Here is a 26,116-nt window from a genome sequence, read left to right on the forward strand (position 1 = left end):
GCACCCTGCTGCAAGGTTGCCAGGAGCAACAGAGATACATGTTTATGTCTGATAGGGCTGTTGTTTCAGATATTTAAGGGAAATGAATGGGTGTGGTCTGTTGCTTTAAAAACTGGCAGATCAACTGGATTTTTGACACAACTCTATAGCTGATTGGCATCTTCGATGCTCTGTTGGGTTGGTGTGTGTTACAGTGTTACTCCCTTATTGAGCACCGTGTTTCAGAAATTGCGCACATTTTTGTTTGGGCAGTTTTTTTTTGAACACGTGCTCAGACCCACTGATGGGCCCCAGCTTGTTTGTAGAGAGAATTAGCCGGAGGCATCAGTCAGAGTGTACTGTACACCAGTTTGGTTTGACGCTAAATCCCCAAACAAGGGTTGGTGTACTCTGCAAAGCTCACTTTGATGAACAAAGCAGCGTAGACTGAAAAGATCTAGGCAGTGTCATTGATTCATCTGGGCTTAAAAAAGGCAGCTGATTGCAGACATTGTGACAATAGGGCTGTAATCTCACTATCAATAATTACATTCTCCCCCCTGTCTGTCCTGTAATACACACACATACACACACATTGACTCACAGGGGTGGGAGGGAAGGAGATCAAAACACATTTCAGGTTAAAGGGGGGGTTCTTCCTTCTAAAATATTCATAGCTTCTTCATTTAAATCAATTCCCCTCCACAGGGGCAGTCAAGCGTCAACTGTCAGAAATTGAGCTGGGCCTGTTGTAATCACTTCTTTACTTATCTCTACAGATGGCTTGTTCGCTATGGGCTCTGCATGGCTAGCTCACCAGCACATTGAGAGAGCACACTCTCTCCTCTTCCCATTTCTCCACCCCTTTCTTTCTCCATGTTTTATCCCCACCCTCCCATAATGGAACACACATAAATTCATCTGGGTATTGAACCACGGACATTCATCACCCCGGAATTCATCTGCAAGGCATTTTCATTCCCAAAGTGTCTCCTTTTCTCTCTCACACTTTATCTCTCTGTTTCCCATCTCCATGGTGGCATTCTCCGCATGGCAAGCCTGAGCCGGGCAGTCGGTGTCACGATTAATCTTTAATGCTTGCCTGCCCTAATTTTTCCTCATACTTTACAAGATTTCCTGCCCTCCAACCCCCGCTTTTTTTTTTCCTCGGCATCCGCTATATATAGAGTGATTACATGGAATGTTGCTTTGTTTCATCAGTTGCAGAGGACCACTGCCTGCCTCTGCCTCTCCTGTGCAGTCAGCCACAGTCTCCTTCGCTCTCTCTCTGAGGCCACTAGCTCCAGGCCAAAGCACAGGACTGTTGCATCCACCAACACACTCATCCTCAGTCTCTCTCTGGGGATCTGTGTTAACATCACATGGATGACAACTGTGTACACCTCAAGTAGTACACACACACACCACAGTAGAATGCCCTCCTATTTTGAGAGTGGGACAACTAAGAAAATAGGGTAGAGGTTAGTATGCTAAAAATAAAAGAGGCTGGCAGTTCTGCTTGGGCAGAAAATAGCGCTGTGTTGCTGCCGTCTCAGTGTTGTTCACCAAGGGGCAAAGAAATGCACTGCCTGAGCTAATGTTTATGTTGAGTGCAAGAAAGCAATTTGAATCACTCAAACATATTTATTTTCACACCCCATAACAATGCAGCCTTGTGCACCGTGCTCTTATTTTAGCTAACAGGTCGTCTTAAATGATAGATGAAATCTCTGTGTTTTTCACATGATCTCATTGTGGTTGATAACAAGAGTCTTTTTTTCTCCCTAGTTTTTATAATACCTGGTGTCTTTAACAGGCCCCGGGGGCACATATAGGACCAGTCTGGTGGAAGACAAGACCTTCCTGCATGTCTTGATTTATGGAAGCATGTTTCTAAAGTAACTTTAGAATTTCATATTGTGTATCATCTCCCCTTTGGTGCTCCCTCAAGTCATCTCTGGCCCGGGCCCTGCCCAGCCTGACTCACTCTGGTCCCACTTGCTGACAGAAGAGACGGGACTGTCTGGACACCACTGTCCTCTCTTTCCCACAGCCCCTCTGAATCATTTCATATTCATTATATGTCTGGCTGCAGCCCGGCCTCTGACATTTGACTCTTAAAGACCCACCTGGGACCAGGGGATGAAATAGACTGCCAACAGTGCGGTGGAGGTGGGGAAGAAGAGTGTAGTGCTGGATGGTGATGGATAGGACAGCATGTTCGACTGAAGGAGGGAGACAGACTCGGGTTACAGGCCACTTGTTCGCTGTAACCCTGTTTGTAATATGTTTGTGCATTGTGTGAACTGAGAGATGCCCTGCAGCAGAGCAGCTCCAAACATGTGTAGGTTAAAAAGGGTGAATGAACTGCATCCTGTTTATTATGAAAGGAACCTCTGTGTTGGTATTCTGATATCAAGCAGCCCCTTCATTTCAAAGAGATCAACCTTTGCTGTGACCTGTAGTCTCTTATCAGGGCCATTGTTAGTGAAGCACTGTGGCAGAGATAGTTGGTCGGCAGATATCACAATAGCGGCTGTGGCTGTGTCAGATGTCGAGGAGCTCTCATTGTTCTGGCACAAATAAATGTGTCACAACCCTCTTTGCTGTTTGTAGTGACCCCTTGTAGGCTTAAGTCTCTGATCTACTCCTGAATACTTCTGAATGTCACTGGGAAAGAAACTGAGATAAGAAGCTCTGGTTAAAACTGTACACAAAAATATCTATTCTTTATTCCTAGTCATGTTTTTTTCAAACACTCTGTCAGCCTGGATCTTACTTTAGCTTGGGGAAAGTAGTGGGTTGATAGGGGAAATATGCAGCCATGGAGCACTTAGAAGGGAGAGGGTACATTCTGTTATTCCATGAGATTTTTAACAGTAACCTGAAGAAACCTTTTTATATGCAGCTAAAGAGGGAACGAGAGAGAGATAGCAAAGAAAAAAAAGCTTCACCAGGTTTGCTCAAGGATATGATAGAGCAGTGTAAATAATTTAGTTGGTATTTCACTCCTGTACTTCTTCTTGTGTTGGGAATGATTCAGATGATTGTATTAATACATAACCACTTTCACTTGTTTGATTTGTGCTCCAAATTATAGCCGTGATCAAAGAAAAGCCTCCCTATGTGCATTGTATTGGAATCTCTTTGACAGATAGACTTATCTCCCCTCTGTCTCCAGCTGTGGAGCTGACTAATGGAAAAGGTGACAACAGTTTGAAGCAGAGTTGTCAAGTGGCACAGCGTGGTGCTCTGCTGCAACTGGTTACCGACCCCTTCAGCTTGCAGCGGTGTTGTTCTGTGCCACTGCCACGCTGTGACACCCTGCTTTGCCCTCATGCCATACGTGGGAAACCTTTGCACGGCGCTGCTGCCACTGCGGCAGTTCCACAATGGAGCTGGATTATTGTGTCTGGGCTGTCAGCACCTCTCAGCTGCAAGAAAATGAGAGGGCGGTAAGGGGAGAGAGAGAGAGAGAGAGAGAGAGAGGAGAGAGAGAGAGAGAGAGAGAGGAGAGAGAGAGAGAGAGAGAGAGAGGAGATCTCTGGCACCAGAAGGGAAGCGAAGGTGGGGGGGCTCCAGGAAAGCTGGCATTTTCAAACTATAATCCCTGTGGAGACTTCCAGGGGTTTAATGTCATTTATTGCTTCTGAATTTTTGCCCTTTTTTCCTTTTGAGCAAAAATCAGCAGAGTGGCCGGGTAGGAGCAGAACAAGGATATAAAAGAAGGGGTGAGAGAGAGAGAGAGAGAGAGCCTTGGATCTGAGACTGATATTATTAGGGTTGTAGTGCGACTGATGGAGACTTGGCCTGCATCCAGTGGCTGCCAACAGGCCAATGCTGGCAAATTGTGTCTGGTACAGAATGACCTATATCCCTGTCCTATTTAACACATTACAGCATTTGTCTTTATCACGCCCACCTGCTTATCCACTCCTACCTTTACCTTATTCATTTTGTATCACAATGAGGCAAAAGGCTCTATCAAAATTTTACATTTCACATTTTTTTTTCATAATTACCCGTTTTTGGGTAATTGTGAAGGCAGAGCATCAAGGTAATAAAAAGTCAGGGGGACCTTTTATTACCTTGCTGCTGTTTGCATGTTTTTTTTTAACATGCAAGCAATCTGCATTGGTGCCTCAATTTGCTCCTTCTGGCAACAAGCGAGAGTCGCAACACTAACCTTCCCTCTGCGGTGTGAATTATGGATCGGATGTAATGCAGTGATTAGACACGCACCTACACACAGAGGCGACCAGCTAGGTTCCCCACTGAGCTGTGAGAGGGCTTTCCTTCCTGCACATGAAAGTCTAGTACTCCCCATCCTGGCCACCTCACACTACTCACCTTTAATCAACCTCTACCTACATCCTCAAACTAGCAAGAGAATAAATCTGCTCTCGCACATATGCTTGCTTAAAACCTTTCATGCCTGTAATCCCCAACACCAGGAAGAGATGCATGGGAATCTTGGTCAGCTGACTTTAAAGAGCAAGGAAGAGAAGGTGGAGCTATCACAAGGTTGAGGTCTGCCCCTTCCCCCTCCTTACCTCCTTCCCTAAATCCTACTGGGATTCTCCTTGGGCTTGACATACCCAACCCCACCTGCCCTTGCTGCGCAGTGGGAAGCTCCATCACAGGCTTCCCCTGAGCTGGCCTAGTTGGGACTGTTTGATCTCATTGTTGAAGAAGCAAGCTTGCCTGCTGCCTGGCAGGCAGAGAGAACTCCTTGATGCTGAGAGTTGGGGAGGTGGAGCAGGCTTCAGTGGAGAGGCTTAATAACTGTATTAACATTGGTAGCTCCCCCAGGACGCACGCCTACACAGAGAGGAGGGGGGAGGCGGCACTGTAAAGCTCTCACTTTTAATGCTCTGGCCTAATTTCTTCTCTTCATAGCCTTTTCAGCTCAATTTTTTCAATTCAGAAGGGACTTAAAAGTGTGAATATATTAGGCAACAAAGTAAACACGAGATCTTTATTTATTGATACATTTCTTATTTCCTTTCTTTAATATCACTTTTCCTGTATGGCCATCTCTTTTGTCCTCATGTTATCCTGTGGCTTTCTCACACAGTGGCGTTCCATCTCATTACAGTGACAATTACAGATGTGTAATGTTAGAATCAGTTTTGAATCGAACGAACTGTTCTCTCTCTTCACCTGTATGTGCCGCTATTCATGACGGTACCCTTCTCCTTTGAATTATACATTGGAAACTGTTGAATAATTGATGGGCCCCACTTAGCTTAATGGACATAGTTAACTGGGAGCGGCATGCGTTCCTATTGCAGTGGAACTGGGTCGCAACAAAACAGGACCCAGTCACCCGGAGGGCTTAGGTCACAAGGCCGACAGACACAGCAGTCAGCAGAGGCCAGCTAGGGTTAACTGGACCCCAGAGGGAAAGAGGACAGGAGGGAGAAGTGGAAGCATTAACACCAGGCTCACCTGAGGGCTCGGCTCGGGTTACCCCCACTCATTGTTTTGAACAGCCATGCTTACTAGTTTGTGCATAGGCAGCAAACATGGCAGGATGTGTGTTGTCTTTATACACTAGTACTAAGTTGCACTTGTGGACTCATTACATTTACACACCATATCATATATATATATATATATATACAGTATATTGCTGTTTTATGCATGTAGAAGTAAAATTTATAGGCTTAAATAACTTATATATAGTTGTAAATTTAGTTTTTTTTTTTTAAATCTGTGTTCTGCGTAAGAACTCCACAGGGAATGATAAACATTGTCTCACCAAACCAGTCCACTGACTGGTGGGCAGCCATATCACAGGAAATGGTGTGTGTTTGTGTGTGTTGTGATCAAATAGCTCCCTCCAGGCTACATTGAAAGGTCAGGGATACATGCAGGAAATGAGTGTCTGCAGAAGGCCAGACAACGCATGCACACACACACACACACAGGCAGGCAGGGAGAGAAGAGAAAAAGCATAACCTATACCCGAGGAAGCCAAATATGTCCTTTAAATTGCAGCAACATCCCACTGCATTCCCTTGATGACTCTGCCTGTTCTCATCAGCCATTTATCCCTAAGGAAATTAATGTCCCAGTGCTTTTGACAAGATCCTCCGGTCCTTTGTTTGTTTATTTTTTGCGTGTAACACTGAGGCTAATGACGAATGAGCCTGCCTCCTCCCGCCCACAGGTTCACCCCTTTGCTCTGCCCAAATCTTCCACTAAGGAGCCCCCTGACACTACCCATCAGACATCTGAATCAAATGTGAGTCATCAGTCATCATTAGGGGGGATGAGCATGAATGTAGTGGCTGGCTGTGCAGTACTAAGCACAATGTGTTCCACTGTAGCCTCACTTTTTTGCACAATCAGGAGTGCAAACAAGTCAGTCAGCAGAGAGGGGCAGAGTGAGGGTTTTATTAGTTTGTCTCACCAGTGTACATGTTGTGCACGCTTGTTTTGCTCTCCGTCTGTCTATTCTAAATATGTCAGCTGTCTCTTAAGGGTCTTTAGGCCATTTAAACCCCTGTGCTGGACCTAGTATCCTCTTCGGGTGTCAGCATCACTGAGCTTTGTAACAGACTTATGACAGGATAATAGCACACTTGCTGCATAATCTTGTCCACGCCCTTGCAAATACCTCCCTTTACCTCTGCAATAATAACCTTTCAGCTTTAAACTTGACATACTGCACTAATTTATGAAGGGTACTGTACTGTACTGTTTCTCATGTACAGTAGAGGAATGCACATTAGCCTGCAGAAGCTTAATGGCAAAGGTAAATTACAAGCAAGTTTTACAATAAGCTTTAACTCACGTTGACGAGTATGTGACAAACCTGAAAGGTTTCTGGATTTTAAGAGAAAGAGCCTTAGTGTGAAGGCACATTTTTTAGCATCGTTGAACACACACTCATCCTCCCAAGTCACGCACATGCTGCACTCACGACCTCGCCCCCTCACGCTCCTGCTCTGAAGTTGAGAAGATCAAACCCTCGTAATCTATTCCCCTGTGATTGACTTTTGTGTTATCCACAGAGAGGGAGAAAAGGAGGAGGAGAAAGGGAGAACATAGGTCGAGAGAGGCGGTTTAACATGACAAAGCCTGTCCCTGGTGATCCTCTCTTTTCTCCCTAGATCCTTGTGAGCCTCTTCTCTTTCTTCGTTCTTACTTGATCCCTTGTTTAGCCTTTTTCTTTCCACCTCCTTCAAGTCCACTTCAGCCCTCTAATGCAAATAGCCTTTGCTCCCCTCCATATTTATGACCCGCTTCCTCCACTGTTGAATATGCGCTTAGGAACAGAGAAGGACCTGAATGCTGCCAGTCACATAGGATTAGTTAGTGTCAATGGGCAGATAACCTCTCTGTTAGAGTGACTGAAGAGCAAACACTCGAGCATAAGCATTCATTACGGTCTTTTTGGCCTTTAAACACTGGGAGGCACTGTGTGTGGCACCCAGCCCAATAAAGATGAATAGGCCCTAGTTAATGTGTATGGATGTCATTTTAGCTCAAGCAAACAGACAGACTGGCGCATGAAATGCATTTTCCTGCATTTCTTCACCTGTGATTGTTTTTAAATGCTGACAGCAGAAATGTGTTCATGATCTCCATGTTAATTTAAGTCATATGTCTCAAACTGTTCAACCATAATACATCACTTCATTTTTATATCTGTTCTAGCACGACCTATGTCTTTTCATGATTATTTAAAGGTCACAGGGATACTTTGGAGCCTCTAACCCATAATGTCTTACTGCTGGTTGCTGGTTGTAATGTCATTGACCTTGGCTTTTTACGAGAATAGAGGGAATTGAATCTTATTTGGTTGTTTTTTGCACTCATTCTAAGTGGCTCTGGTAAAGAGTATCAGCCAGATGAGTAAACGTTAACCTCTAAGGCTTTTTGTTAGACCACACAGTGAGTCTCACTGGATTCGGTGGCCCTGGTTCAATGTAGTTTTGGCACCCTCCTGGCTCCTAGTGATGCATGAGTGCAGTTTGTTATCGAAGGAAAGGAAAAGCATGTGCACAGTCATCTGCTCATGCACAATTCTATAATTAACCAATGTAGGCACTCTGCAAAAGAGAGGCTTAATGTTTCATGAAGCCATTCTCACAGTCGGAGCGGTGCCATTAAAGAAAGCTGATGTGGTTTCGCTTGTGTTATGATCTAATCATGACCTTGATCTTGAATTATGAGGTATCACAGTTGAAAGTCACTCTAGGATGGGAGTATTGGCTCACACACTGAGAGTTGACAAAGGGAGGGTACACTGTGGTTACACCTTCCTTCTGAAGCAAACATGCCAGCCTGAGCAGCTTTTATTCAGGACCCGCTTTTGAAATGTTTGCCTTGCTTGTCACCATCCTCACTTTGCTGCTCATCTCATCTTTCTCCTCTGCTGCACTCTCCTTCTCTCTATCTTTATCAGGCACTGTTCCTCCTTCCTGCCCCCCCCCCCACTCCAACTCTCTGGCCTTCTGTCTGTGTCTGTATGTAGGTCAGTAATGATACTCAGCTGAGAGTATACAGCTGCTGTATGTGTGTGTGATCATGTTCAATGACAGATCAATGGATTGTTGGAAAGTCTTTCTAATCATAGGCCTTTCACACTGGCATGTTTACAGGCTCACACATGCTGAACATTAAGGTCCACACTATACTGTGACATATGTTGCAGGCTGCTGGAACGTGTTGCTGTGCCTGCACGCATCCTGGCATCCTCTGGACAACACGGGCTGCCTTTTGCCCCCTTGTACCCACCACCATGTCCCACACCATCAGCTCATGCCAAATATCTCCAGTCACCCCAGGGCATGTGCCAACTCACATAGTCCCTCTGTCAGTCAGCAGGCATGGACAGCTGCTGGGTAGAGTTACGCAGTGTTACTGCGGGTTGCCAGGGATCTGGTGCTTCTTTCCAGCAAGATAATTCTTTGTATGTGTTTCTTCTTTGCTCAATTAAGTTCATAAATGGCGTACTACCTATAGGATTTATGATATGTATTTGTTTAATAGATGTCTTGTGCATTTGTCAGGAGACTCATAATTAACTGTAGCAAAGGTAAGCATGTGACAGCAACAGCTAATATGGTTAACTCGAAAGTCTCTGCTCCAAGTGCAGCCCCTGCAGACCTCACCTTTGCCATCTGCTAGATCGCTCCCTGGCCCTCCCCCACCCTGTAGTTTGTCCACACATGTTCTCAGTTCTGTCTCCATTTGCTGGGGAAGCAGTGATAGGAAAACCTGGTGTGTTATTTCAGAGGCCTGGAAGCATAGAGAGGGAAGTTGTCTTGGGCCCCACTGGAGAAGAACTTGGGAACATGGTGGGGGCCGCTGTGTTGATAAAAACCAGGCCTGGCTGAGACAAGAACATGCTGATGTTCACACGCACAGGCGCTCACACAACATTGAGAGGATGCCGCACAACATGCTGTCACACAGGCAAATGAATCACATTTACACAAGTGTGTTTTTTGTTAGATGTCTTCTCTAAATGCCTGTCAGATGTATGCATGCAACAACACTCGACTCACCCAGACATAAAGATGCCATAAATTACCCATGTTAAGCACAACCTGGTGTTTTCCCCACTTCTGGTCCAAGACAAACACCACCATTTCCTGGTGTTGAGGAGGGATTGTCGTAACGTTTAAGAAAAAGACTCCTTACACTGCACCGCCTTGCCCTTCGGCCTCTGCTCAGGTCCTCATTTATCACTCACGCATGTATGTGTTTTTCTTGCCGTAACACTCTGGATAGGGGGGGGAGTTATTTGGCTCCAATTTGGAGCACTATCTATCAACATTTTGGTCTTGGAGCCTGCAAAGCCTTCAAATGGTGCACAATACAAACTCAAGCTGTCACATCAATTTCTGCTCTCTCTGCAAATTTCAGTATCTGCAATGGTTGCAAAACAACTGGCTGTCATTTTTCTGAAAAGTGGAGCACAACGAAGTGGAAACGCTGTCTAAGTGGAAGCGATGTGTCGGTTGTTGCAGAAGATTATATTAGAATCAAAATCCTAAATATGATCCATGCCCTTCTTTCCTTTATGCTGATAGCATTGTGAAATGTATATGTATTAAAATATATCATGCCGCTCCTTTGTACAATGCTGTGAATCTGTATCTGTTCTGTTCATTTGCTTGAAAAGGAGCTTTTAGTGATGCACCTTGTAACTCTATGCTTTCTCTCCAACCTTCTCTCTAAGGTTACAGACTGCAATAATGATGTGTAGCATCTTAGCTGGAGCACAGCTAGGGGTTTGGGGGGGGGGGGTTGGTTAGAAAAATTGGTCACAGTGAATATATTCAGCTTGCTCTTTGCTCCTCTGCTCCATGCTAACCCCCACTGGCTCTCCTCCTTCCTCTGTTTGTGTGTGTGTTTTCACTTATTCCTGTCTGCCCTGCCATCAGGATAACCCCCCCACCCCCTTTCCCATCTCATAACTGTTCACACTCTTGTGTTTGAACACAAACACACCCCACTGGTGCTCTCCCTTACAGCTGTCAGTCTGTGCTGTGCCTGCTTGTGTGTGATTCGCACACACCCACCCTCATATTCAGATGGCTTTTCTGTCAGTAATCACAGTGTAAAGTAAGCGAGTGGAACCTCATCCATTTTCAGCAGAAAGCTGTTATGACGCTTTGTTAGAGAATGGCAGGATTTCCCTGTAAGCAAGGAAATAGTTTTATTTCCCCATTCAGTTATTTAAGAGTGCTGACAAAGCATACCCATACGTGTGTGTGCGCGCGCCATTTTCCTCTTGCATGAGTTATGCACTCGTCTGCTCACTTGTTGGTCTGTTTCACTGCACATAAAAGCTCGCAAGTTGCTGCCAGTCATTTTTGTAGACATGCTCGATACACTGGCCTACAGCTCCCAAGGTTTTGCAAGGCGGTCCCCTCCCTGGGGCTGTGCCATTGCCCATCCCACTTAATTTTTTTAAGCAGACTTCAAAGCAAGTCTTAATGCAGCAGCCTGTGGCATGGTGGTCCGTCTGATGTCTCTTCTTCTGCACGCTCACTGTACAGAAAGACAAATGGACTTCTATATGTTCCTCCATGTACTTTACACATGGCATGCGTGTGTGTGTGTGTCCTTAGATAACTTAATGTAAGCCAGGGAACACAATGGTCCTTGATTGAGTAGGATTCAAGAAAGTCAAAGCCCTCCCTTTCTTTCTCTGTCTTTTCTGCCCTCATTTTCTTCAGCTCTCTTTACCACAGTCCAGCCAGCCTACCAGCCAGCCTGCTAATGTAGTTAGCTCCCCCCTAATGATGGTGAAATTTCATTAATATGCTTCACAGCTGGGCCCAGTAACCAGTGGGGATGAAGGTAATCAAATCTCAGAAGACTAACCTAGAGCTGAACCTCAAGAACTGCTCAGCAGCACTGGGCTGAGACTGCACAGTGTCTGGAGGCTTGATAATAGCCAGTGGGCTTGTATGTGTGAGTGTGTATCCTCTTGTTTTCAGTGCCTTTGAAGTGCTGATGTTAGCCAGGCTATCTTATGTCAGTATTACAGCGCGGGATAGTCCATCATCAGAATAGATTTCATTTCAGTCTTGTGCATATTTGTCCATTTAAGTCTAGTCATGCAGTAATTGCTTATGGAGGATGTGGCTGCAAAGGCTTGGCTTGGCTCTAAGTGCACTTGTGGCTTATGATGTATGCAAAGTGAATTTGAAGAGCGGCATTACAGACCACTCACACTTGAAATTAATTAAATCACTGATGCTTTGGCTCTGACTTGGAGAACACCACACTACATTAAACTATTAAGATATCTGGAGGGGGGCTGCATACACCCATACTCACTCACACACACACACACACACACACACACACATACAGTGTTTATAATACTTGAATGATAGGAGAGATAAATTAAATAAAAAGGGTTTTGGCACACTAACCATTCAACATTGATTTCACAAGATAAGCGTGGTGTTAATTTACGGCCAATTTAGTATTCAATTTATAACAAAATGTGTCTAATATTTTAATGTTAATAAATTTCAAACCTTCCAGGGCTGCTTTTTTAATGATGTTCACACACAGAGCAGTGTCAGCTTAGTGTTTGCTGGTTACACCTGACATTCTGTGCTGTGCATTCCCGCTGCTGGGACTGGTCTGACAACATGCCAGGCTTTGATTGTGTCTGGTTAACAACAACAACTGCTGTGACCATATGGTTTGTGTTTCAACTCCTGTTCAAAGTACAATAGATTTCTTATCAGTAACATCCTTTCTGTGTGTTTGTGTGTGTGTGTGTTTTTTTTTCTTTTTAAGGTTGCTGGTTGCATGTATCCCCAAGCAAAGTATGGTGTTACTGTCTATGCATTGTTTCTCTTTCCCTCTCTTGGATAAAGGAATGATATTCTAGCTGTAGCTCGAGTATTAGTTACCGTAGTGACTTTGTGGGCTCTGTCCTGGAAACCTTGCCAGACACACACATTTCCATGTTGCAATGATATTGAGGGAAGCTCTCCAGGCTAGTGTGAGTCAGTTCTTCCAGTGTTTGTACATATGAGTTTTTTTTATTTATTTTATTTTTTCACACAATAGGCAGGCTTGTGTTGTGATCAGAGCTTGGATGTAGACTGGTGTTGAATAATGCCTGGATGAGGGCTGCTGAAGGGCTAAGTAGCTCTGTCCTCTCTGCCCCTCTGTCCACAGGCCTGCCATTGTTTTGCTCCATGCCTCAGCTTGAGAGAGCTCCAGAAGCCAGCCATTGTATTTAATTACAGTCGCCATCCCCCTCACAGACTCTTGTCCTTGTGTCCCAGATTTCCATGGGTGCTCTCATTAAGAGAGTGTGCTCCCTGTGTATGTTTTTTTATGTTTTTTATTGCTTAACTGATGGGGATGTTTTAATGGCAGCAGGAAAGCCTGTTCAAACTGTGGGCATAGATGCAATTTTTATGTTTATGTGTGTGTGGGTGGGTGGCACATCTGTTTGTCTATGCATTCCTAATGAAGGCAGCCTTAACATGGATGAACAGCTCTGCGGTCACTATAATGCAGAGCTGTAATCAGTCCACATCAAGAGAGGCAGGAAACTTTTTTTTCTTTGCTAATGAGAAAATATGCCATGTTATGCAAGGGATGCTCTATTTAAGTTTAATTTGTTTGACATGAGTGTAGTGAATGCATGGCCCAGTGGCAACGATTGCTCATAATGACACCAATAAAATGGCAATAAGCAACAAAGGGCAGACTCTTCCTGCTCACAGTCTGTCTTTCTTCCCACACTCGTTGTGGCTGAATGGTTTACCTCCTTTCCACAAAACACCTCCCATTTGTCTTACACAAAAAGACACAAAAACAACTTATTTTTCTCTTTCTCCTCTGAAAATAATTATATGTGTAATTGTTTTCAGGGTTTGAGTTTAAATCAAATGAGGGTGTGTTAGTGATAATATGTATTGAAGGAGTGTTAGTAATGTAGCTGTGCTTTCACTCCCTGTGTATGGACCACTTTTATCACATCATCTGCATTTTTGTCTTTTCTTATTGCTTTAACATATCATCAGTCCTTCCCATGTCATTGACTTTTCCTTCCACCCTGTTTTCCTTTTCACTAAATGAGATAATCACATTAACCTGCTGTTCACTAGGACTGTCCCGAATCAACAGCAAATGTTTGGAGTTGTCAGACATCCAAAACTCTGAGGATGTTACATGCACATGTGTATCATGTGGCTTGCCAGCCTTTATACTGTGTCTGAGGGATATCGGCCTCCAGTCTGAAGTACTATGCAGTATATACTCAAGGGCCTTCAATAGCTCCAGAACTGGCATCAGCCCTATTGTTCACTCTATGTAGCAATAATCCATATTGTTACAGGTTATCTGTCCTTTACTTTCCACAAATATTCTCCCTCACCCACATACAAATATATAACTTCTTAACTCCACAAGCTTTAAAGGTTGATGCTGGCATGAAATTAGTATAAGACATCTGGGCCTCATAAATGACATGTCTTAATATCCCAGCCCTGATTGGGTGTCACTGTTAAGTGTTGCAATGTGAGCTTTATTACTGTTTAGCTTAACTGTCCCAGTCACCTGAAACCCTCTCGGACATGCAGTATGTTTTTCCTGACAGCAGAGATAACAGCCTGGCTTTTGGAGAGGTCGGGTTTTGAGGTTGGGTGATTGTGTCTGTTATTTTTTCCAGCCGGCCTTGAACATATATGGGCATCAGGTGGGATTATTTTGGTTGTTCTGAATGTAATCTTCTCCTGCACCATCTGCTGCTTGTGCATGGAGACGGGCAAGCAGAGACCTGATACACACACACACTATAAAAGGATACTAAAGCATTGTGTGTGTGTGTGTGTGTGAGAGAGAGAGAGAGAGAGGGGGAGAAATTGCCCGGTGTGTGTGAGGTTTGTGTTTGTAGAGTCACATGGAGTGTGTTTCCAGCTACGCTATAGCCCTGCTGAACCAGCCTCCTCTGATAAATATAGGTGGCTTATTCACACACAGCCACTGAGGTGCAGGCTGCTCCTGAGCTGCTTGCCAGCATTCCCAATCCCTCTGCTGTTGAGCTGATGAGGCTGGGCGGAGCAAAGTGGGAGACGTGCATGAATGTTTTGTATGCTATAGCACAAAATATCAGGTCAATTTCTTGGTCATGATTTTAAGGGAGGACCTGTGTATAGGAGGATACTATGAAGTTAATGAAATTTAGGTCATTTTATTTGCAGAAAAAGGATGTTTAGGTGTTTTTTCATCTTCAGAAGCTTTTTCTATAACAAAACAGCTTTCATAGAGTTTCTATAGGGAAAAGTTCCTGTGGTGAAACATGCACAAAGTAGCTATGTAGTCCATACACTTAAAAAATACCTGTAGTATTCATAATTTTTGGGTCTAGGCCCTCCACAGTAGCCCTGAAGAGACAAATCAAACACTGACTCTAGAGATGGCCTTTCATTTTTTTTTGTCAGTCTCACCACAGGCCTGGAAAAGGAGGGTTACTCAGTTAGTTCCCATCTGCAACTTCACCACTAGAGAGTACGAAATCCTTCACACTGGCCCTTTAAGCGCACCTAGTAAAACCTCAGGCATAATATTGGTATGAGGCACAGCTTACTCACAAATGAAACGCACATGCTAGCTCACAGCCTTTCCATTTGCAAATAGGGATTATACACTTATTTGGTCAAGCATAGGTCACAGGGTGAGGGGTCTGTGCTGTGAATGTGTTTTTTAATATTTTATTAAAGAGATGTTTTGTAACACACAGGATATTGAGGTCAAAGTCCAATACATATTACATGAAGGCAGGTTACCTCCCTGTAATCCAGGGCCACTTTGTTTACCGTGTACAGAAGCAAACTCAGTGTGAGTGCTCATATTGGGTTTGTTGCTGGATGAAAAAGATGTGTGTTATTGAATAAGTAAAAACAACAAGGCATTGTGGGTTAAACGTGTTTCAAAAAGCTGTCTTGCTTGGTGTGCAGTCTGCAGTGTTTACTTGTAAGGTGTGTTTTTTTTAGCCTTTGAATATTTCGAGGCAAATTTAAAAATAAATAAACACTAGGCCTGATATTGCAGAGAGAAAAAAACTGTCTTTGAACCTTGGTAGTATTGCAACCCCCCTTTCTACAACAAGCACTCCAGACATTGTTTCGGCAGTAAATAAAAATGCTGCAGACGCTGGACTCATTGGTGCTTTGATGATCCCTGTGTGTGTTAGAAAGTGTTTGTTGTCCGAAGCCTTTTTATTGAGTCTTTCCTGTGTGTGTGGGTGAGATCTGAAAACACCTGATCAGGAAGCTGTCCTTGCTTTTTCAGCTGCCTTTTCAAATGCGTTGCCAGAAAGTGAGTGAGTGAGTGAGTGAGTAAGTGAGTTCCCCTTCTGGTGATTTGTATTGGATGTGTATGCGTCTGTTTAAGATCTGAGTGAGTGTACACATGAGATTGTGTGTTTATACCGCTCCATATCGATTATGCTGAATGTCTGTCGGCGCGCCATCTGATAGTGTTCGCTAACCCCTCTTGTTGCTCTTTTCCTCTCTGCAGCGATAGAGACTCAGAGTACCAGCTCAGAGGAGATAGTGCCAAGCCCGCCTTCGCCTCCCCCACCTCCCCGCGTCTACAAGCCCTGCTTTGTGTGCCAGGACAAGTCCTCAGGGTACCACTATGGTGTCAGCGCCTGCGAGGGCTGCAAGGTGAGACTCCCGGCTTTCCTCTGAATCTGCCAAGCAAGCAAGATGTTCGTCAATCTTATAACCTTGATAGGGAAAAAAAATCTTCACAGATGATGGAAAATGATAAGCTGAGTCTTTTTGAGGATTTCACATCCTTGTGGGTTTTTTCAGTGAGCAATGCTGGAATTTGATGCTGGGAAAAAAAGTCAGAATAGTTATTCTTGAGGCCACTAATGTTCTGACATTATTGCCTGCTGAGTTGACTTGTGTAATCATTAGTATTACAGGATTCAGTTGCCTCTTTCAACACACCCATACTTGCACACATTGTAAAACAAGATAGAATGCATGATGGACCTGCTTCTTATCATGTGAATTTTGGACATGCATTTTTTTCCCTTATTTTAATGTCATTGCCCCTCATATCAGCTTTGACTACGTGTCCACATTATCAATATGCCCATGTTACACAGGTGCTGCACTGTTATCAGCTGTACAGTTGCTGTGCGCACGTTTACAAGTTCTGCTGTTGGTGTGAGCACATACATCCCTTTATCTCTCCTAAGGCGAGGAGCTGCAGTTGTGTAAGCTGCAAGAAAAACATGAGATGAGAAGGTTCTGGATTTAAATGTAGGTTAGCGCCACGTGCATATAAAGAGAAGCGATTGGATGTAGGCTACAGATGCCTTCTAGACTCTTAACATTTGTATCCATGTAGCCACTACTGTGGGCCATGTGTTTCCATATGTGCAAGTTGTAAAAGGAAGAGGAAAGAGCAGGTTGAATAAAAACATAGTGAAGTAGGCAGGAGGCAAGACACAGTGGGAAAAAATATGAAACAGTATGGAAGGGCAGGCACCCAGGGGGGAATGCAGAAATGCAGACAAAACGATTCAAAGATGGGAGCGACTGCAAGGAGTGAGATGGTGTGGGAGTGAGAGAGCAGCCTGTGCTCTGGGAGGCATGAACAGGCAGAAAGAGGGTAAAACGGGATGGTTGGAGGGGCAGCAGATTACCGTAGGCAGACTGGGTGTTAAGGGGGTCGCAGCTGAACTCAGTGACACCAGAAGAAAGACAGTCAGCTCCCACAGAGAGAGCCCAGGGGGGAGGGAGGGAGGGAGGGAAAAATAAATCAAGAATGCGCAAAGGGAGGAGAGCACACAAATACAGTATACAGGAAACCTAACCTGCTTGCTGAATGTTACATATTAAAACATGAAGGCCGTCCAATCTGATGTTTTATATGAGCAGCAGAACTTCATGAAAAGATCAACTGCGAGCTCTTAAAAAATAATATAACTGCCTCAAAAAGGCAGAGATGGGGAGACCAGAGATCATGAGTACGTGAAGGACAAGGAAGATGCTGTGTAGCTCGTGCCAAGCTCCAGCCAGGGACTGTTGTATTGACTGTTGCTTTTTTATGTAGTTATGTTCTGTAATTTAATATCAAGGCCAGTGGGGGGTGGTACAGGGAGCAGCTGCCAAGCTAGGTGCACACTATTGTATGTAGCTATAGCTATTCGTATCCATTTTTTTTCTCCATACTTGCTTTCTAAATGGCGTGCAGCAACTCTGGAGCCATTTCCTAATCTGCTTTTAATGTTTTTACTTATCATGACCCCCTATTGTGTAATACGCATTGATTAAACAGGCTAATAAGTAAAATAATAAGGCTCTTGGCAGTGTGTGTGTAGAAGTATGACTGCTCTGTGGTTAGTGTCAGTGGTGAACGCACCTCGTGTGGCCTTCGGCGGAGGCAGTGGCTGTGGCGTTGAAGGTGGTCATTAGAGCAAACTGACATTAATGTGAGGCTTGCTGGATCACGTTAAGTGTTCATGTGGTGAAAATATAAACACAAATGTTAAAAATAGATGGAACTGTTTCATTTACATCTTTATATAAGGTTTTAGTTTGACAATAATTCATTGAGATGGAGAGAAGCGGATTCTCATTTGTTTTTTGTATCCCTCAGGTCTCTTCCATACAAATGAAACATTTAGCTCATATTATACCCACAGCCTCATGCTTGCCAGTGCTGGGCAAATCACTGTAACTGTAATAATACTGATATGGCAAGAGATGAGCTGTTAGTTCTTCTTGGTGACCGTGCTGTCCTCTCTGATAGAATTGACATAATAATCAGCATTTTTTGACTCTTGAGAATAGCTGATATTTTAGCCAGATCAATAAAAAGCTCTAACTTGACTCATCAATCATGATTGTGCCTGCATTTGTTCCATAAAATGGTCTCTGCAGGCCTTCTATGGTTACTGCTATTATAGTTCCCCAGGTGTGTTAAATGTGAAGTTAATGAACACTTGTAAAATCAGATTTATTGATCGTATACAGATGGAATGACTGGAAGATAATGGTGGACATGATAGCAGATTAACTTTTGTTTTGTGGCTGTTATGACAGGCAGTCACATGTGTAAATATCATGACGATGTAACTGGTGTTATAAGGGTCACCACAATCATTATAAATGATGGCTAAAAAAAAAAAAAAACTACAAATGTCTCACTTGTTCGATGGTTCACATCAGCTGCTAGTCCCCCTGTCCATGAGCTGGCTGCCTGCCCACGCAATAGCTGCAGAGCTAATTTGAAAAATTCAGGATGCCTTCGCCATATCTCTGACTTCAGAGGGGATGACTTGGTGTAGCATGCTCAATAATTCAGCACTACAGGCATGTGAATGTATATGGTGTCTCATCTGAGACTGGGGTAAGTTGAGGGTTAGCAGCGTCGGCTTTGCTGCAGCATGCCAAACTACAAAGGCATTTCCTGGGGGCTGCAGTGAACTGAGGAAACAGGAGGGGGATGTTGAGCTCTGCTACTTGGAGACAGCTCATTCGTTTGTTGTTTAAGTTCTGCCACTCGCACATACTTACTAGGATTGCACTTCTTTTTCCCCCTGCAGATATTAACACTTAAACATTAAATATGCATGCCCACCCGCTCATGTTTATGTTTTTGTCTTGGAGGCATGGTAGTGCATAGCAGGCGACATCCATCCCCATCGCAAAAGGAGGAAAGTGGCTTTGTTTCAGTGCTGCTCTATGCATGATTGTCTCATATGTGTGTATTTTACGGATGGTCCTCTGACCAAGAATATATCTTTACTAATGTGTGGGATGTAGCATTAGCAGCCTAGCAATAGAAGCAGGGTTCACAGGCACACACACATTCACTGACACAGTAGGAGGCTGGGAACACTCTTTTAATCTGGGCACAGTGTGAAAGTCACGTAAGAGAGGATTCCTTTGCTTCCCTGTAAACTCGCCAAACCCACCCCCACCCACCCACACTTCCCTTTTAATAAAGCATTTCCTCACACGCATGCAAAGTAGATGCACTCATAAATGCATGAGACTCGTAACGCACAACAGGTAGACAGCTGGGAGCTGAAGAGCACATGACACACACAATCACCAAGGTCCTGTTACCATTCACTTGTCTTTTTTGAGCCTCCCTCCATCTGCGTCCTCTTGCAGCTCTCATCTCCTCTGAACGCTGCAGGGTGGCTGACAGGCCCACTGAGGGTTCTTGTCGCCAGGTGGATTAAGCGGTGATACAAAAAGAGGCTTAAGGGCTGCAGGAAGCAATGACTCCTAAAAGGAGATGGAGGGAGGGTCTGGACAAGGGGCAGGAATAAATGGCTGACCCACGAACCAGCAGCACCAGCCAATCAGGAGGGGCTGTGAGAATGCACCTGATGGTGGAGTGTGTCAATCCCGTATTGACACTAGGGTCAGTGTCGGGGACTGGTGGATCAAAGGGGGCAATGATATACGCTTACACAAAGAGCACAGACTTATCCCTCAGCATCATCAGCTGCAAATAGATTGTTTTTGGAACATGCAAGAAATTACAAACAGAAATGCTCATTTTAAATTTATTGTAGTGTATTTTATTGTAATTTTTCATTTAGAATAAAACATATTATGTGACAGATTGTAACACAGATGTGATGCACGGAGGTTACATTAGGTGACCTGAGCACTGAACCACTTCCTCTTCCAGCTGGGAACCAATGTGCAGTTGACATTATAGGCCACACTGGTAGTACCATGCTCAGACTGATGACAACCACGACAAACTGTGCACACTTCCTCTTTGTAGTTCATCAGACGTCTGAATCACTTCCACTCTGTGGCAGTGGACGGGAGATGTGAGGAGAGGTTAGTGATCTGGGAAGGACAAATTGTGGGCTTAGGTCCACCAGCCATCTGTCGGCTAGCAGAGCTAATCCCCCCACATGGGATGGGGCTCCCTGGCAGCTTCTGCACCACATCACTCTCCACCCCCACCATATGCAGACCCACCTACCAAAACCCACTGCGTCACATCAATACTACCTTGACCTGTATTGCATTTGTCCAGAACTCACTCAGTTGTGTCTGATTTGCATTAACCTCTTTTTATCTCTTTGACACATAAGGTGTGTTTAAGCAACAAGGCCACAGAGGTTGACATTGATTTTTTTTTTTTTTGGTGGGGGATGTTGTCAAATGTAAGATGCATGGCTTTTCAACTATTTATCGCAAAGGCAACATTAAAAGGACATCAATAGTTAATAATGGAAGCAAAAATGATTTCATCTTCAGAATTGGAGATGTGTTTAGCTGCTAACATCATTTTTTATTTACAAGATTGTTTACTTGCCTGTTAGTTTAGGGCGTAATATTCTGAGCTAAGTTCATAAGAAGGAAATCTGAATTATTACTGAGCCAATACATAGGATGTGTGTTGCATCAATCTGTGAGAGGTTCTCTGTGTCTTGTTTTTATGCAATCAGAACAGTTTGTCTTCCCCCGCAGACTCCCATTTCAGCCCAGTGACCAAAGATGAACTTGTTATCCTTTGCTCTATGTCTGAACAGCTTAGACTACATTTTTTGACCCTTTTGGATTGATGCAGGGAAAATAGGGATTCCTTTTTTTCTATTCTTACACAACACTTTCCGCCTATGGTCTCTTTCTCTCTCTCTAATCATATGCGCTCGCCTGGATCTAGAACTACTTATTTCTGGCTGTCTAAACTAGGCCACAGTGATGAGACATCCAGCAACCCTGTGCCTTTTCCCTGAAAGCCATTGGACCTGAAACATCTCCCGAAAGCATTTTTGTGTTTGTGTGTCTTAAGTGTACCGCACCGAGCAGGTGGGCGGCCTCATGAGACAGTGATGGCTCACTGACTATTAGTCTCTGTCCAGATTATGTCATGGATTAAGCCTTCTACAGACTGAACTGTTTGGCAGTTCATCGCCTTTTAACCACACCTTCAGCTACAATTTAATGTCTTTTATTATCAGGCAGATAATATTTGTCTAATATCTGTAGACACATAGGACTCGTATTATAATTAAATTGGTAACGTAGCTCTCTTTCCCCTACCTTGTCATTCATTCATCCATTCATTCATTGCTGTATCTCTCACTCTGTTCACACAGGGCTTCTTTCGGAGAAGCATCCAGAAGAACATGGTGTACACCTGTCACAGGGAGAAGAATTGCATCATCAACAAAGTCACCCGCAATCGCTGCCAGTACTGTCGACTGCAGAAGTGCCTGGATGTCGGGATGTCTAAGGAGTGTGAGTACACAAAATCAGATGGATACCCTACTAATACTCTGCTACCCCCGGGTATTTAAGCTCAGCCACAGATCCCATCATAGGTCTTTAATCTCAGAGGGGCTAGATAATTGTTACCACTGCAGGAAGCCACATTTGTTGATGCTTGAACCACTATTGTGCACATGTTTTAGCTTTGGCATGGGATTCAGATGTATGCTCTTGTCCTCTTTTCTGCTTATATCATGGTAACCAAAAATAAGTTGTTACTATTAGCTCTTACACTTTTAGTTGATTTTACTTAAAAATATCAGAGCGAGACAAAGGGCAGCCGTGATGCAGACTGGCAGTAACAGTCAGGGTGTCGCCAGGCTTGGCAGGCCTCTGTGATGAATATGTTCTCACCTGCCGAGAGTGAAAGAGCAGGCGTCTGCTCCCATCAGTGCACCCCAGGGGCTGTGTGAACGCACACACACATACACACGCACATACATACATACACATACACAAGCTAGCAGGCAGTCAAACTTGATAAAATAATTGGTTGAGGTGTGACCACAGAGACTTTGTGTTTTTTTCCACCCAATCAACTTAATCATGTTAAATTTATTTGAATGATTGTTCTAATAAATATTGAATAATATTGTTACATATCAGTAATGCTCTGACAGGAAATTGTAGCCTTTCTCGCCTCCATTCATAGACACACACCTGTTTAAACACACATATACAGCCTGTATTCTTCCCTCTCTCTGTGCCTCCTGTCTTCCCAGCGCTATTTACCTCATCTTTCTGCTACAGCAGTGCAGGGAGCACTCCCCATGCCACAGCACTGTGGCTTACAGTAAAAGAAGTTATCCTCCGAGCTCCTTACCTTTGAATGGGGCCATTAATCATGGTTAGAAGGATCACAGCAGCCAGTTTCTTTTACGCACATGGCTCACTGAGGCAGCACAGTTTAAAACAGGGAACAGGGTGGAACTGGAGAGCCATCTAGTGGTGAGTAAGTGGTACTTTGCAACAGAAGACAGGTGGGAGGGTTTTTCTGAATGGACTCAGGCTGAACATTTTATTCTAAATGTTCTAATTTTCCCCCAACTTTATTGAGCTACTTCAGGTTCATCAGTAACTTTTCTTTCTGGCTGTGGTCATTTTGTGCAGAGTGTGCAGATTGTTTGTCTTGTGGTCATAGCGGTGACTTTGGCCAGTAAAACTCATCAGGTTTGGCATGGAGGAAAAGGCTGGCCATCTGGGGCCAGCAGGGACTCTGTGTGTGCCTCTGACATGGACACTCGTACACACATGCTCATCAAAGTGCATCCCTTTGCATAATTTTATGCAAACGCACCAATTATGCGCATGCAAGGTGACAAAAACAAACTGGTATGAATTAAAACGCCGTAACAGAAATACAGTCCGACAGCTCCGCTTAGAACACCATACACTCTCTGTCACACACATGCAGAAGGTGGACCCCCCGCTAGTGCCCGGGGGACGTCTGGGTGACCTTGTGTCTGCTGGCAGACAGCTCCAGACGACAGTGCCAGGCCTGCTGCCAGGTGGCAATGCCAAGCAAGACGGCTTCAGAAGGAGGGGGTGAGGGTGTTGGGAACAAGTAGAGGGTTACAGTGCAAGGGAAAGGCATGTAAATTGAGTGCAAGTGTACTATCAGTCTGACAACATGTGGTTAAAGTAGACCGCTAAGGGAAGCTAACAGGCTGTTTTTGAGTGGTTAAAGCTACAGAGATGCTTGTTTTGGTTGGTATTTGTGTTTTATTGCTGATCCATATAGTTCTATATCACATCAACACTCAGTATCCCACAAAGCTATCGCCCACATTTTCCTTGTGGAAGGTGTTATTCAGCAATATAAAAAAAGTAATAAAAGTAAAATAAGATGAAACACAGAATGATGGAGAACACTGCAAAGGGAGGATAGCATCAGCCAGAGAGTCACAATAGTAGAGAAAGATGAAGGCTGTTAGAGGGAAGAGTATTGAACCCAGTGTGAGTGAGAATGAAAATCTAGAGTTGAGAGAGCAGGAAGGGAGGAGGGATGAGAGGGAGAGAGAGGGGGAAAGTTTCATCACTGTCGATGTTGGCTCTGTGCTGCAAGCAGCAGGAGCAGGGGGAACATTGACATTTTTATCTTTCCATTGAATTTAATCTGTGTGATGGACGAGCTGCCAGCGCTTTAATTTTCCTCACACGAATTATCCCTGTCTGCCCACCTCTTTCTGTCTTGTACACAAACACACACACACAGATACATACACACCGTGGCACTGAAATTGTCTATTAAGTGCACACCGCAGCTGAAATCCACTATGAGAACAAATGATTGAGTGATGGCTGTGTGTGTGCACTGTCACATTACTATGTACAGAGCAGCTCTGGTAAATCATTTTTTTATGCAATGAGTATGTAAACTGCAAACAATTCAGGATGCAAGTTCCCCCATTAGCATTCATATTCTCATAATACATTTTGAAAGATGCATTGCTTAAAGTTGACACAAACACCTAACACACATTTGTGTCCATAGACACACACTAAAAAAAACAAGCAAGGCAGTATTTCTTTCAGTATCCCCCCCCATCCCCAGACCCCCCTCCAGGACACCTCCTCCCCCCAAGTTATTGCATGTGGCAATTCGCCATGACAGATCGCCAGTCGTGCCTAATAGTTCTTTAATGACTTCATTAAATTGTGTTGTGCGGCTTATGATTGTGCTGCCAATTTGTCAGTGTGGGTAATGTCTGGGCACTTGGGATGCCCCACTTTTATTTGTGAATTAATTGGACATTGACTGTGTTGCAGCCCTCCTGCCCCTCCCCTCCTGTCAGACAGGGCACAGATCCCCATCATCACTTGCAGGGCTGGCCAAAATACTGCTCAGTGGCTTTCTACAGTTTCCTCCAAATCTGAGCGATGTTCCTTGACTAAGTCAGTGCAAAGCACTTCATTGTTTCTTTTTTTCACACACACACTGTATAATGCAATGCCTGCTTTTTGTGGTGATCATACCCGCCTACAACATGAGTAACACATTAACCATAATCACAGCAGGGTCTTCTTCATTTCTTGTTGTAAGCTAAGCAGTACTTAGCTGTAACATAATGCAGGATCAGACTTCCAGCCCCCGCCTTTCTACTTCCCTTCATGTTCTCCCAGGCAGGGAGGCCTGTCTGTGGGCTGATGAATGAGCAGCAGCAGTGTAGTGCTTCCCTCCTTGGCCCCGGTCCAGGCCCCTCTGTCAAAGACACTGATCTTCCATCAGCCTGAGCTCTCTCGCCCCTTAATGGTCAAGGTTAGGATTAAGACAAGGAAAATGTGATCTCAGGTCAGTGGCTAGGGGGAATGCAAGTGCCTTGAGGCAGGATGGAGATTGGAGAACTGATAGAGACAAGTTTGGGAAAGGTGGATGATTTAAAGCACGAGAATACAATTTCACCTTAGAGCACGACGAGGGAAGTGTGAATGTGTTGTATAACCGGAGAAAAAAGCTGGAAGGTTTTTTTTTTCTTCGCAGCCGAGCCCTTTTAAAACCATTAGAGGCAGGATATTTGTCATATTATGTTATTAGATTAGCTGGGACCCCTAATGAAAGCTGTGGCAATTTGTCAGCCTTATGGATAGCTCCATCCCCCACTACTATTTATCAAGTAGCACCCCATCTCCACCCCAGCCTCAACACACACACACATACACACAACCTAAACTGCACCCCGGTGTGGATAGGCTGGGAGAAATGGATGGAGCTTGTAATGGGATCCCAATGCTAAACACCCTGCCTAGTGTTTTTTGTCATTTGGGGTGAACACACTACTCTCAGCCAGATCGCCCAGAGGGAAATGACAGTGGATTATTTCAAGGTTTTTCCCCCCTATCTCTACATTACCATAGCCTTTCCTAGATGGAGCTGTCTCGCAATATTTATCTTATAGTACCGGATAAGAGATGATGTGGTTTCTGCTGTTTGCTGCAGACAGAGCATCCTCTCCTGCTGATGACTTTGCATCCTATCTTAATCTCAGTTTACCTTGAGGTGGTGGCAGGAGGTGCTGATATGTGACTTATGGTACACACAGGTTGTGTGCTTGCATGCTTGCAGTGATAAAGGCTGTGGTTTGGAGATACAGCGTTGGCCGGTAAATATGAGCTTCTATGTTTTGTCGCACAATCTGATCCTTGTGTTTTTCTTTTTGCGTCCTGCAGCGGTCCGGAATGACCGAAACAAGAAGAAAAAGGATGAAAAGAAACAAGAGTGCACAGGGAGCTACGTCCTGAGTCCTGACACAGAGCAGATGATTGACAGGGTTCGCAAGGCACATCAGGAAACTTTCCCGTCTCTCTGCCAGCTGGGCAAATACACTACGGTCAGTGGCATGACAAACAATTTGTGTGTG

General features: G+C 44.3%; 1 protein-coding gene across 4 annotated transcripts in view; it reads left to right on the forward strand.

The window, feature by feature from the left end:
- Positions 1–26,116, forward strand: part of raraa (retinoic acid receptor, alpha a) — a 116,321-nt gene that overhangs the window by 86,782 nt on the left and 3,423 nt on the right. For all 4 annotated transcript variants that reach the window (XM_028430378.1, XM_028430377.1, XM_028430379.1 and 1 more), the window contains 3 exons: positions 16,006–16,154; positions 21,587–21,728; positions 25,926–26,086. In XM_028430378.1, the coding sequence (XP_028286179.1) occupies positions 16,006–16,154; positions 21,587–21,728; positions 25,926–26,086 (452 nt within the window). The remainder of the gene's footprint in view (positions 1–16,005; positions 16,155–21,586; positions 21,729–25,925; positions 26,087–26,116) is intronic.

Source organism: Parambassis ranga, chromosome 19, assembly GCF_900634625.1.
Source record: "Parambassis ranga chromosome 19, fParRan2.1, whole genome shotgun sequence".
Classification (NCBI taxonomy): domain Eukaryota; kingdom Metazoa; phylum Chordata; class Actinopteri; family Ambassidae; genus Parambassis; species Parambassis ranga.